This window comes from Xiphophorus hellerii, chromosome 8, assembly GCF_003331165.1.
Source record: "Xiphophorus hellerii strain 12219 chromosome 8, Xiphophorus_hellerii-4.1, whole genome shotgun sequence".
In the NCBI taxonomy this organism is placed as follows: domain Eukaryota; kingdom Metazoa; phylum Chordata; class Actinopteri; order Cyprinodontiformes; family Poeciliidae; genus Xiphophorus; species Xiphophorus hellerii.
In genome coordinates, this window is record NC_045679.1 from 13,596,294 (window position 1) to 13,611,084 (window position 14,791).

At 37.1% G+C, this 14,791-nt stretch overlaps 1 protein-coding gene across 2 annotated transcripts; it reads left to right on the forward strand.

The window, feature by feature from the left end:
• Positions 1-104: 104 nt before the first annotated feature.
• On the forward strand, positions 105-13,137 carry rbm18 (RNA binding motif protein 18). 2 transcript variants are annotated; one of them, XM_032570589.1, is made up of 6 exons: positions 105-309; positions 2,154-2,267; positions 7,073-7,199; positions 7,996-8,082; positions 10,903-11,003; positions 12,556-13,137. In XM_032570589.1, the coding sequence occupies exons 2-6, from the start codon at positions 2,161-2,163 to the stop codon at positions 12,737-12,739; spliced, it is 606 nt and encodes a 201-aa protein (XP_032426480.1). In that variant the 5' UTR covers positions 105-309; positions 2,154-2,160; the 3' UTR covers positions 12,740-13,137. The 2 variants fall into 2 exon arrangements, with proteins under 2 accessions (XP_032426480.1, XP_032426481.1); XM_032570590.1 differs by having other exon boundaries at positions 106-309; positions 7,996-8,076.
• The last annotated feature ends 1,654 nt before the right edge of the window (positions 13,138-14,791 follow it).

Genomic DNA, 14,791 nt, shown 5'->3' on the forward strand with positions numbered 1-14,791 from the left:
TTACACATTGACAATGTTGGACGTTTTCGAGCACATAGGGCATACGGGAGATACCAGATACTAAACCAACTGCCTCCACGGACATGTCTGGCAGCTAAAAAATCTACGCCATCACCCTGCGCCTTTGTTGTCAGGCTGGACCCGAGCGGATGTGTTTTCTCTCGGAGCTAACAAACTCAGTCAGTTATTTAGGTGGACAATTGAGATCTGAGATGACTGCAGTGACGTTTTGACGCCACTGGATCATCCCAAAAGTGGGATTAGAGTGAACATTAAATCGTAGGACTTGTTGAAGAAGAACAAACAAAGGTAATGTCAGAGCAGCTAGAAGCTACGTCCCACTTCTCTTTTGAAACGTGGCTTTTACTCTCAGATAAAGTTATTCTTAGTAAAAACGTAGCACGTTTAGTATTATGCTGTATAATATGTGTAATTATTAACTACTGGTAATAAATAGTTCATTCTTGCTGTGTTAGTTAAGATCAGGTTAAAAGCAAAATTACTTATTTGTTGTGAACATTGCGTTCTCTAAAAGGAAATGAGTTTTTACGTGACAACAAATGTTTTAAAAGCTACAACTCTCTTCAGCAGCTGTAAATCAATATGAAAGAAAATATACACTTTTGTATTTTTAAAAGATGAAATTAAACATTGCTTCTCCATTTGTTTTTTTTAGATAGACGTGATTTGTTTTGCAACAAATGACATAACAGGGGAAGTATTACGTTAGAGATCGTTCTTAGGTATAAATTGCCAGTTGTTTTAACCAGTTCATGCCTGGGTAAATAAAAATAAAAATGATCAAAGTTACGTTTATTTCCGCAGCACATTAAAAATAGTAAAAGTTGATTAAAGTTCTCCACAGTTTTGCCAACCAAACAGCAAAAATAGAGAACACAACAAGCAAAATACAAAAATAAATAAAACTTTAAATAAAATAAAAAATACAATAGGGCTAGATAATCTAGTAGTAGTTCTGTTAGAGATGCACACATGATGAGTTTATTGGCTAATATTTGAGTTGTCTTTTTGTTTGCAGTTTAACCCACGAATTTCAGTTATACACATTCATCTGAGTTCAGTTTGCTTTAATTCTGCAATTAAGTTTAACAAACACTGAAAATGTTCTGAGCCCAACAGAAAAATAAGGAGTTTTGAGATGGTTCCAATTATGAAACAAAAAACAAATCCTTAATCGTTATCTGGCTATTACTAAATTCCCAAAAATGGAATGAATGAATGCATTGTTTGTTGGTGTGTGTGTTTGTTGCTTGGAAAAAAGTTGGAGATTACAGTACATTTAATTAACAGGACCAAATTTTGATCTTTCCATATTTTAAAAGTCACTGTTCATCATCAAAAAACTCCATTCTTATAACAGTTTGGGGTTGTTGATGGGGTTGTTGGCACATTCATCTTTTCATTTGTATAGTTCAAGCATATCAATAAAGACATAAGTTCTTTATGGTTTTTTTTGTCTTCTTTCATTTAGTTTGGTTATTATGTCAATATTTGCCAATAATCATTCAGCGCTTTGTAAAGCTGATGTAAATTCTCAGCGGTTAAGTTATACTTTTGCAGTTTTCCCATGAGTTTCCCTTGGCAGGTATTATTATTCAATGATAATATTGCAATATTCACATTTCTTAATATCATGCATTGCTAATAGAAATTGTGGATACTTGTTTTATCAAACTATGGTATTGTTTTTTTGTTGTTGTTTTTTTTTTTTTTACCCAGTTTTCTAATTTTGAACAAAAAACTTCTTTATTGAAAGTTTAAAGCTGTAAACTTTCAATAAAGAAAGTTTAAATCTTATTTCTGCTATTATGGTTAGAAGAAAGTACATCCTCATTAATTAAAGGGTTTTGATAGGGTTTATATATATATATATCATCTAGGTTTTACCAGATCCTAGAGTTTAGATAAACGTTTGAGTGTAAAATCTCACACAGTAGATTCCACAATAACATTATTAATGAAACAGAAATTAAACCAACTGTACAAGTTTGTGAAAAACTAAACCCAAAAACCCTGGATGTAGGAGGCTTTGTACATTATTTTCTCCATATTGTAAAGCCATGTGTATATGTGAACTCAAAACGTTGTTATTAAAAGTTTTTGGTGACATTGTTTTAATCTACTTTCCACAGGGTACACATGTCGTCTGCAGCAGAGACTGTGGAAAATGCCTCCATTATTGCAGAGAGTGCGTCTCATGATGGAAACCGCCTGTGGATTGGCAACATTGATCCCAAAATCACAGAGTGAGTAAATCCAGTCCAGTTTTAGCTGGGCATTTATTTTATGTATGTGCAGAAAAGCTCTCAGCCTGCTTCTTTTACCCGTCAATTATTATATACTGCGATCCTAAAGGTGTCAGCTTTACTTATCTTTATAGAAATATATCCCTGATAAAAAGGTGTTAAAATGCAGAATAAAATTTTATTACAAGGTGGTGTTATAAGCTTCTACAGGGTAATAAATATGCTTCATGCAGTTTTTAAAAAGTGATGCCATAATAGAGTTTATGGTATGACCCTAAGAGTTTAGTTTTAACATGTATGGCTATGCCACATAGGAGGCAACATATCGTGGTTGCATGTATGATTAATTAACTGTGTATGTTGTGTGTGGGGGTGAGCTGGTGTGTGTGTGTCATGGGCTGAGACAGAGCAGACGAGCCTGGGTGTGTGAAGGAGATGCAGTGAGGCGAGGAGACCTGCTCTGCTAAGGAGCAGCCATCATTCCTCACTCACCTGCCCTGTTTACTCTCTCTGTGTCAACCTGAAGGTGTGTGTGTGCGTGTTTGTGTGTGAGGGTGTTAAAATCCACACCAGACGTTTGAGTGGCAGCTTGTAGAGGTGCAAGCTTCAACACATACAAGAGTCTGAACATCATTAACTCACTTTGTCTCACTCGCTTGCATGCATCTTCTCTTGCCAGATAGTCTTGATTGATAAAAATATTCAGAAAACATTTTTAGGGTGAGGGGCGTGTTACGAAGCCTGTTGGGGGGGCTGCTGGAGAATGTACGGACCCAGGTTCTGGTGGGCGTCTAGACAGGCGTTTCCTTCCCCTAACTGTGCTCTGCTCTGCTTCTCCTTCTCTTTAAATAGTCCAGTGGTTCAGCGTAGGGAGGGAAAACAAGAGAAATGCACGTGGCCCCTGTTACTGATTGGGAAGATTAATTAACTCCAGGATAAAACATGCAGGACTCCCTCTGATTGTCCAGCAAAACCAAACTCGGTGCAGAGGGGAGACCAGGAGCTGAACACGCTGCACTGCTTTGACACGTTTCAAATCAACAGTGAATAAGATTAGTTCGTTGTTTATTTCAGCTAATTAACTAACCAACAATGTTTTCTTCAAAACCGTGTAAAAACGTAGAATCTGTGTGGAAACGTGCTTAGCTTGTATCGTAGAGTAAGTGAATCATATTTTTAAGATGTAATTTTTTACTTTGTATTTGTTTGCATAAATATTTAAGAAATTCAAGCCACTCAAAGCACCTTAATTTTGTAATCTTTTTGCACTTTGTCACATAACACATAACTTTGATCTATTTGATTAGAATTTTTGTGATACACAAAAAGTGTTGTATAATTATAACGTGAAAGGAAATGAGGATGGATAGCTGAAAAAGTGCAGCCCAACCATATCTGCAGTAATGATTAAAGACAAAAATGATTCTACAAAGTATTGACTAATGGGGCTGAATACATATATATGCCACACTTTTCAAATGTTTTTCTGGATGGGTCTTGTATCCTGCCTCTCACCCAATAACTACTGCAGATAGGCTCCAGTCACATGCGGTCCTCTGTGGATAAGTGGGTAAAACAGTAGCTAGATGGCTATTTCTTACTCTTTATACATATAAACTACTTGTTTATTACTGAAACTTCTAATAAATGCATCAAAGTTTGGTTTTTAGCATCACAGAAGATGTTCAAGTTAGAGGAATATTTTCGCAAAGTTCTTTTGTGCTGTGGTTGTTTTGAGCAAAGTATTGGATCATAAAGGATGCGACGATGAAGAAAGCAGCACATCGACACAATCTGTTGTGTTTCCTATGTAGCTGTTTATAGTTAAAGAGACAAACACTCCACTTTTCTTGTGCACAATTGAGGCCTGAGGCAAAGCAGGTGTTACTGAAACTTTCAACACACATTTGTGTTTTTGTGCGTTTGCCTGCTCTGTGGTAATCCATCACAGTCTTCCTCTTTGTTCCCTCTCTGGACCTCGTGTTACATGCAGTGTCGTGGGCCTGCCGTTTGTCATGTGTTTTTATTAGCGAACTTGGACGATAACCACCAGCAATGACTCATTTCTCCGCCATAGGCTGAAGAAACTGCAGAAATCCTAAACTTAAAGCCTATTTTTCCTCCTAACTTACACTTATCCCACTTAAAGCCTATTGTTATCTTTCTCTAGACTCGACTTCTGTGACCTTCTCTTCCTTCCTTCCTCTCATATCTGTCTCACCTGGTTTCTAATCTCCTCTTTTCCTCAGCTTCATCTTCCTTCTCCCACACCTTTCACCTTGCTGTCAACATCCCCTCTCTGAACTTTACTCTCCCTTTACCCACCTTTCCCTCCCTTTTCCTCCCCTCTTTCCCACCTCCCTCCCCCTCTTCCTCTGGTGGGTTTTATAGCCCCCAGGAGGCATAACCCATTGTAGTTCAGCTCACTATAGCATCCCAAAAAATGTTCTTGGAGTTTAATCTGTTCTAAAAATAAACATATAAAATAGTATGTGGCTAAATAGAATAATTACGTGAAATTTGATGAATTGCAAATTAAATTGCTGCTTTTTGGTTGCTGGAAACAGCTGTCTTAAAATGTGTTAAATCGAAGGAAGGTCTTGTTGCTGATCAACATCGAAGTTAATTGTTACATTAGAACAAGGTTAGAAATCAGATCCATTTTTAGCTCTGATTTTTCTTTATACATTTATGCAGTGCATGATGAGCCACCTCCAGGTGGGAGACCGTTAGGGTGTTGTCTGGGAAAATCAGAAATTGTGTCGCCTGCTGCCCACTAGGGACTCATAGAGAGAGAGGGGTGGAAGACATTAGTGCAACCTGTTGCTCAAACCCCCCCAGATTCATCCTGAGCATCCAGCACCGAGTCCATTTCCAACACACATAGCGCACGCTTGCACGGTCACGTCACACAGTCATTTTTGTGGTTTCACACACACACACACTAACACGAAACCACTTACGGACTTAAAAATAACAACTGCCTAAACAATAAGAGACTGCAGTTTTAAGCCCCTCTGAACAGTTACACAAAGCACCTGGGGGTCACTCTCGGGCCTGAACAGTTACAGTGAGAAACGCCAACAAAAACACAGGAAGGTCTTCAGTGACGGTTTTTGTTTATTTATTTTCAACGTGAGTTTATTTTTGTGTTTTGTCAGGCATTTATAAAGGATCATTAAACGGCACTGTTTCATTTTGTTCAAGAATTTTGAAGTCGTTAATGGTTGGGTGACTCCATCAGATGATTAATTACAGAGGAAATTATAAACAGATCAAAACTTTTTCTAATGTTTGGTGTAACATACAAACCTAAAAGGTGAGATATGACTAAAGATGCCCTTAGTACAGTGAGGAGCAGAGACAGTGTTGTAAGGGAGCTAGTGGGGTTTTATAAAAGAATAATCAAAAACTCAATTATTGGCACCACAGCAATCCCTCTACAATGAATGTATGTATACGCTAAACTAGAACAGCATAATATATCCCAAATAAATTTTAATCACAGTTTTGCTGTGTGAATGAAGATTGTTGTGGAATGCAGTATTTTCTGAGGGTGTCAAGATTTGACTCTTTGCATACCAGCAATACATTCCAGCTCTTAGATTGAGTCTGACTGCAGTAGGTGCCCAGATGACAGTACTTAAGATGCTGAAGATCACAAGAAGAGCTGGAAGGATAGTAATAACAGATGAGAAAAGGAGGAGTGGGGTAAATGTGGGTTTATTGGAAATTATATTGTTTTTTCATGATTTTCCAGTATGTATGCACTTCTTCATCCTGGTCTTTAGTAAATAGAAATAATTGCTATAATCCTACCAAGCATAACTTACTTGTTTTAGTGCCCTCTAACTATCTTCTGGCTGTTTCCAGAATAAATAAATGAGTTCTTTGAGTGCCCCTGAACTTAATACTCTTCTGTGCTGTTGGAGAAACAATTTATTCCCATGACTGCTAATGGTCATAACACACACACACACACGCCTACACTCACACATGGTGCATATCTTTTCAATGGCCGCATATCTGTCGTCATCCTCAGTCCAGCAGTGCCCTGCAGCTTCTACGTCGTCATTGGAGGTTGTTTGTGCCGAACTCCAGGGCTCAGGGGGGATTTGAGACTTCCTCTGTTTTATTCCCTCATTGTCCTGCTACTGTATCCTCAGCATTGTCTCAATAAGAGATTTACTGTTAGTGGCTGGCCACACCAGCTGGCCTGCTGCTAAAAAGGTGTCAAGGAGAGAAAGCTGTCATTCTCATTAGCCAGGCCTGACACATTCACACAAGCAGTGGCAAAATTATTTTATGTTTTGGAGCTTGTCTTCTTGTCCTTTTTTAAAATTATTATTACTATTCATAATCATATAATAACATAATATAATAGATATTGTCACCTTTCTAAAATAATGTCCTAAGTAATCTTTTTGCCAAAAGTGATTTATTTATTTTTTTTATCAATTCAGCCATTATTTTAGGAAGTTGATGATATCTAGCAGTTTTAGTTTCTGATTCTTCATAAAGGTTTAATACTTTTAGATTAAGTTTAAAATATTGTTGGTTAATAATCACGGGGAATGCATTTTGTAAAATTGTTCTGACCACTTAAAATGTTTTTGTTTTGCTGTGTTTTGAGCTTTATTTGGTTGTTTTTCCACAAGATTCCAATTAATTTCTTGCTCAGAATTTTTTTATGCATTAATTAATCCAGTGTGGGCAAATAGGTGTTTAATATTGTTTCATGACTTAATGTATATAGTTTTTGACTACCCTTTTTTTTGTTTGCCTTTTCTACATTCTCCTGACAGGTATCACCTGGTGAAGCTTTTGGAGAAGTTTGGCAAAGTTAAACAGTTTGACTTCCTGTTTCATAAGTCCGGGCCTTTGGAGGGGCAGCCACGTGGCTACTGCTTCGTCAATTTCAGCACCAGAGAGGTAAACAAACCAGACATGTATCATTTTTTTTGTTTTTATCTGATTTGTTGTAAATATTCTGCACATATAATTTGGGTTTGTGGAGGTAAGTTGTATTAAAACTTCTTTTTCGTTGTCAAGGAACCCATTTTGATGTTTGCGCACAGATTCAGGGGGGAGCGAAAGCATAAAAGTCTTTCATATAGACTCTCACAGATGGAGTCTGTATATTTTATCAGAGAAGGGCCATTCATTTGGTGTAAAATTTTAAGTGAAATTGTTCAATAAACTTCACGAGAAGACAGGAACTCACTGTTTGTTTTCATTGAAGTGGACCGTGTTTCTAAGGAAAAAGAAATAAAATAAAAGGATTTAAAAAGACTGCGGTCAACTTCACAGGTTTTGTCGGGCAGTATTTGTTTTGGAGTGTGCCTGGGGATCATGATAAGCATCTCGTTTCACAGCTAGTGTCTATCAGTGGGATATGAAGCCCTCCCAACAGGATTATACAGAGGAAGTGGCTGTTTATCTTACACACTCGCACTCACTCGCTTGTAGACACGGTCAGATAAAGAACTTCAGGAATATAATTTTACATAAAAGCCGCTCGTACATTTGATGAGACAAAGCTCAGAATGTGCTACACATGATTTACCTTCGGCCCTTTGTAAGCAGATTGTCTCTTTGCCATCTATCATCATTTATCTAATGATTTAATGGTGTGGATGTAATTGCACACTGATTTTAGTGATAATTTTGAACAGTCTGTTGTTCCCTCTTTCCTATTCCTCTTTCCTCTTCTTTGTGTTGCCTACAGGAGGCAGAGAGGGCGATCCAGTGTTTAAATGGAAAGCTAGCTTTGTCCAAGAAGCTGGTTGTGCGCTGGGCGCACGCTCAGGTGAGGGTAAGTGTCACGCTGAATCATAGCAGTTTACTATTGCTTCTGTAAATGCATGTAAAAGTCAAAGTGAATTTGTTTGATTGTCTAAACCTTTAGCCGGTGCTGTTTGTCTGGCGTGAAATCAATGATATATTGTTGAGGGAATTGAAATATAAGATAAAAAAACATTTATTTTTGTAGTTTCCATCCGATATTCTTTTATATGCAGTTTACAGAGAGCAGCAAGAGCCCTGCACAAACCCAGGGCTGTCTAACAATAGGCAGCTGACTGACGAAGGGTGAAGGGATATCCTGCACAGAGACGAATCCCGCCCTTCATACACACATACGAACATAGACATGACAGAGGGAGGTGAAGGTCAATGCTGCAACCTCTTTAACAACATGATGTTAAATAAATCTGGAGCTGGACCGAATTTTCTTATTGGATTAGAAATGGAAGCTATCTGCATTGATATTCTCACAGATATCAAGAATTAATGCATCGCTGTATTTTTTAAGGGTAATTTGAAATTGAGTTTGAGCTGTCAGGACCCTCCTCTATGTTGTTTTGCTGAACTTTCTGCATATAATGCAGCAGAATCATTACATGTTTTATTACAAATATTATACGAGGGTTAACATTTTGCATAATTGTTTGCACTCTTGCAATCAAATTGTCTACATTTTCCAGATCTTTTATGATGTTAGCTAAAATCTCTGCGGATCCCACACATACTGGACACAAATTTTATGTTCAGGTCAGCACTACAGAGCACTATTTGCAAAATCTAGTTAACCCAGAGACAATTTCTGTCTCTCTGGTGAACACCTTGCAGCTTGAGTAGTCAGCTGTAAAACAAGACAAGTATATTTGCACCATTTTTAAGAAAAAAATATTAGGTGAACATATAGATATATATCTGTACATAGCGTTCTTTGGTTTTTCAATCTTTTCTAATGTTTATGTATTCATATTTAATGTCTGTATTCTGGGAGCATGTGACACCAATGTCAAATTTCATGTTTATGCAGATAAATTGTGATTCTGAAAAACATTTGTTTTTTGATTTCTGCATCCTGCATCCATCCTGCAAAAATATATGCCATAATTTCTATGCCACGTTTTGTTATGTTTTTAAAAATGTCCTAAACCAGAAACAGAGTCTGGAAAAGATTGTGTGAGAACCGTACTCTAGCTAACTCTAGGCCATGCTCTGTCTGAAACACTTCAAGCTGATTTGTCAGTTGTTTCACCCTGGAAGAATTTAGCAGTTTGTTTCCTTATAGCAGCTCAGATCAGGCTTTCGGCTTGGTTCAAGATGGCCTCCTTCACTTCTACCCCAATAATAGTGTTTGGCCAAATCTGAAACCAGTCAAGAGCTCAGAGCTGCTTGGACTCTCCGTTGGTGGAGGTGATTCTAGGGCATTTCCTCTTCTTAGAGTTTAACTCCTGGAGCTGCCAAAAGATGTCAAATAAGTGACTCATTGGCTGCATGTATTGAAAATATTTATAAACCAGTCTGAAATACAAAGATCCAAGTAAATGTCCTGAGGTTTAACAAACATCTTTGCAATTTTATAAATCATTTAAAATACATTTTTAATTAAACAGAAGTCAAAATCTGATTTATTTTCCCTAAAAAAGTAATTACATTTTATCTGTGTTCGGAGTTATTGTGTAGTAACTTTGTGAAGTTTAAGTAAAAGTTTCAAGTAAAATGCAGCACAAGTTTGGTTTTCTCCTGCATATACACATTGGATTACATGTAATATATTCATTTAGTAAAATGTCATTATTGTATCAGGTTTGGCATACAGGAAATTCTAAATATATTATACCAAACAGTAGATCAGTGTGTTCATCTTCATGTGAAAATATCCTAAATCAAGAATTGATTTCATTAGAATTTTTAACTTTATTTTAAATTCTGAAATATTAGGTGAATATATAAATACATATCTATACATAGTGTTCTTTCAACACTAAAAAAGCCTTTAAAAAATCTGATTCATAATATAGAGTAGCTGTTAAAAGGACTCTGCAATGCAGAGATTTAACTGACCCACCTGAAACATTTTTTTTTTCTGAGCTCTCCTGGATTGTTTACAGATTATTCCAGCCTCATTGGCTCTGTGCAGATCCCTGGCATTCCGGCCTGGAGGAATAGGTGGAAGGGAAGGGTCCTGGCTGGGGGAAACGTCATTGTTTCACACTCTATGCATTTCTTATGTCACTGAACAGTATGCAGTTTTTAATTCCACCAGTGTAGCTTGAGAACAAGGTCTATAAATGTGTTTATTAACGGAGACTCTTACAGGAAGCGACAGAAATAACCTGTCATGTGATCATCATCCTTTGTTTTGTTTGTGTTTTTTTTTTTCTCTCTGCAGGTTACATGGTGATTTGGAAGGTGGTTTTGAGAGGAATGAGTGCAGATGTTTGTTGTTGCTCATCAGATGGTCCAACATTATCCTCACTCATCTCTTAGGGTGTGACTGAGCTGGACACAGTGCACCGATTGGTTAATATTTGCTTGACTGGACGAGGAAAAAGTTCGGAAGTTTTTTGTTGATCGTACATGTGGAACTAAGTCTGTCAGTGTTCAATTTCCGGATGACTGTAAATGATTGTGTTTACTTTGCTCTGATTGCTACTAATAGAAATCTTTCTTCCTCTTCTACTTATTCAACAGAAAATATTTAATCTTATGCTGACATCTTTATGTTTTATTATCTATAATTTGTGACTGTCCTCATGTCTGTTTCTTGCTTCTTGGTTTTTTTTTTTCCATCTGTTTGTCCCTTGCCATCTTTTTTTTTCTCGCCACTTATTCTTCACAGAGGTTTGAAGGTTTTCGCAATGAGAAGACGATGCCTGCAAGCCTGGAACCGTCATGCAGTGGTTCAACAGAGGCAGGCTCTATTACAACAAGCAACCTCAGGTTGGTATCCTATTTCATTTTGCAAGTCTGGATCAGATGGAAAAAGACAATTCGGTTTGAAAAAAAAAAACAGTTCCAGACTTTTCCCTTCACAGTTGGGAGGATGTTCTCAAGCAAGCTTTTCTCTCCTCCAAATGTAACAATGATCAGACCACTAGTCATGTCCTATAAAATTAGAGCATTTGTTTTTTGCAGAACTGTAATCTGGGTTTTTTTTTTTTAATGGTGCTTTTGAAGTTATGGCTTCTCCCTTGCTGAATGGCTTTTGAGTACAATATGGTACATGTGGGGTTTTTTTGTTTTGTTTTTTGGTTGCTTGTTTTTTTACTGTGGATAATGAGATGCTTTTAACAGATTCAGGAAGCATCTTCACAAGGTCTTTTCACTTTGATCTTTGGTTGATATTCACATTTTGCACCAAAACACATTAATCTCTGAAGCACAGATCTAGTGTTTTTTCCTGAGCAGTAATAATGGCTGGGCATCCTCATGGCGTTAATACTTGGATATAATTGTTTGAACAGATGAGTGCCAACTTCAGGAATCAGGAAATTGGATGAATCAGCCTTGTGAAGGTTCACTTTTCTCTTCCTGAAATCTTGCCTGATTTCTTTTTTTTTTATTTTATCATGTCACACAAGGTATTGAGTTTGAGGTGTCGCCTTAAAGACATCAACAGATGTGCTGCTACTTAACTCCGATGCTTACAAAGCCATGACATCACAACTTAGTATTTCCTAAACATTCAAAACAGAAAAAAAGTCTTCTATTGTATGTATTTCATTTCAACTGTGTGTTATCAATACCTAACTAAACCATGTATGAAAATTTAAGAACTGCCTTTTTTTCATAGTTTTATGGTGTTTCTCAAAGTAAGCTCTACTTGGTCTGGTTTCTGGTGTCACTCCTAAGAAACCTAGACCAGTATGAACTGGATTAGTCACCAACTAATAAGTCGTCAAATGTATTTAAATTGTATATAACATTTAGGTCAGAAGTTAGCATGTTCTTAATGCTGGTGTAACTAATTGTTGTGCTTTAACTAGCTGAACATGAGGGTTCATGCAGGCCTATCCCTATAAACACCCATCAGCCAAACACTGTCAGCTCCAATAAACACACTTCTGTGTAGAAAGGTAAAATCCGTCAGGTTTTCTGGGACATAATAGCATACTTCGCCTCTGTGGTGTGAACCCCACATCTATATAGTGTTGAAACACCTCCCCCACTTGATTCATACACTCCCCCCCCCCTTTTTTTCTCCTTACTTCTTCTACTTCTTCTACCTTTACCCATCCCTCGTCTACTCTCTCTCACACAAGCCCCACAATTTTTTCTGCAGTCCTGTCTCTTTTGCACCTCCATACTCTCTCTCATTTAAATACAAACACGGTTGTTGATCTCAGTTTTTTTGTAATCCGCCCCACCTGTCAGCAAAACTGATATTGCCTATATTTTTTTCTCCTTCTCCTCTCTCAGTTCTGCGTCTCCTCTCACCCTCACTGCCAACATCTCCTCTCTGAATTTTTTTTTTTTCCCCCTACCTCTCCAGCACGAGCGCTAAGATACGTGCCATTGAGGCCAAGCTCCAGATGATGGAGGAGAATCCAGATGATAGCTACTCGGGCCCGTCGGCCTATGTTTACAACAAACCGCCTGAGAGGAAGCGCTGGGAGCCCTACTCTAAATCGCACCACAGTAACCAGAGCAGGCCCTTCCGCAAGTTTAGGAGATGACCCATCCTCCTGCCTGCTCTGAAGCCCTCTACTCCCCTCCTCCTCCATGTTCTGCTCCTAATTCCCCCCCACCATCTCTCTCACAGACTTGTAAATTTGAGAAGATTTTGAAGCTGCAGCAGATGAACAGCACCAGGACTGTGGATGATGTGTTTATTTTTACTGCTGTGCCAGCGATCTGACTGGCTCATCTATTAAACTGCTCTTTCACTCGTGCGCATTTCTAATGCAGCTCACATCTTCTACACACATCTAATCTTTGGTTTAACATGTTTTCTTGTTTTCACTTCATGTTATTTAATTATTAAAATGTTTTGGATTTGTGTTGGAGTTCTACTTTTTTCATAATCTTTCATTTGTTCAGGTAGACTGAAGTAATAAAGCACAAGCTGCTCGCGGGTCTTTGTTTTTGTTACCTCTTTAGGACGCTTTGCGTTTTGGAGAACAGGAGTCTCCACAACTGTAACCACTGAAGAAAGCCCAGCCCTGATGTGTTTGTCATTTTTTGGGTTAGGAGGTGGGATATATTCTCTCAATGACTTCCCGTCCTGCTGCATCCGTTGACTCTACAAGTTGGATTAGAAGTCAAAGGAAGTGTGGTGCCCACAGCCCTCTGGTGCATCTCAAACATCTAACTTCATGCAGGCTCCTGTTTTTATTCTAGAGACGTTTAAAACGGGTTTTCATGAAGTAATAAGCAAAATAGAAGCAGGATGTATTTCATAGATTTGTTTAAACATGGACTTTGGGGACTAAAACCGTCTTATGAGGCTTTAAAAAAAATGGGCTTCAATACCCAAAATGTTGTATCACATTTTCATTAATAATCAAAATTGATGAGGATATTTTAAAAAAAGTTGGTTTGAAACAAGACTGAAGAGACAATATATTCAGCTTCCTAATAGATTTGTTTACAGTTTAAGTTTGCCATATACTAAAACTGATTGGGTTAATGCTTCTTTTTAGGCTACATAAATGACTGGTAGTAATTACAATGCCCTACTAATATAAACGTCTGTCCTTGTTTTTCTCAACTGAATTACCTGAGGTGTTTTTGCAATGGCTGCATGAACCTTTACAACTTACAACTTTATTTTTGTATTAAGAAAATCAAGAAAGTGGGACTTGCAATAATTTTTTCAATCAAGTATCTTTGGGTGAAAAACTTGGCTTATTGGATGTTTCAGAGTTGGAGCATTTTGTGGTTGTGTGCTTCTGTCTTTGTTTAGGTGATTTCAGTGAACATTAATATTGTTTTAATGTTGAAGATAAAATATTTCATTGTAATTTTTTTCCTTTAGCTTTTATCTTAAAAACATAGCGTTAGAGGGTAAACTGGTTCTCTGACAGTACCATTGTGCCTCGTATTTTACCAGCTAACATTCACCAGAAAATCACCGGTATTCTTGTGGGGACAGATGACAGCTGGCTAATGGCGCTTCCAGATTCAAAATCATATATCCATCAACCAGACACTTGATGAATTTATTTATGTATTATTTTAAAAACCAAATTGGAAAGCTACTATTGGGTTCAGATGTTTTTGTGATTGATTGATTGATTGATCGTTTTCACTATTCTTCAAGAAAACGCGCAAAATTGAGCTGTATACGACATTAAAAATTGCATATATATATTTTTGCTTATTTAAGTGATCATTTAAGACACGATTTACAGAAACTTCTTGGGGATTGTATAAAATCAATGAGTCGAATACATTTCGATAGAGTACTCGTTATTTTTTCTGAACTGTTTATTATTATTATTATTATCATTATTATTATTTATTTATTTTATTATTATTATAAAGCAAGGCCTGCACAGGAAACGGAAAATGGGTCCATTGTAGTTGAAAGCATCTGAACAAAATTTACAATTTCAGGATGAAATTTATGCAAACAAATTTATGCGGGAATTTTGTTTTTTGATATTTTAGTTAGTTTTTTGTTGTTGGGTTTTTTTTTTTTTTTTGCCAATCAGACATGATGAATGCCTGGTTAAAATGTTTAGAAGGAACTGTAATTATTATTTACATGAATATGATTTAAAAAA

Excerpts from the sequence above, each read along its gene's own strand:
- rbm18 (XM_032570589.1), top strand. The coding sequence starts at position 2,161 with ATGTCGTCTGCAGCAGAGACTGTGGAAAATGCCTCCATTATTGCAGAG. Across the intron at positions 2,268-7,072 it reads ATTGATCCCAAAATCACAGA|GTATCACCTGGTGAAGCTTT; the intron begins GTGAGTAAATCC and ends TTCTCCTGACAG. Across the intron at positions 11,004-12,555 it reads ATTACAACAAGCAACCTCAG|CACGAGCGCTAAGATACGTG; the intron begins GTTGGTATCCTA and ends CTACCTCTCCAG.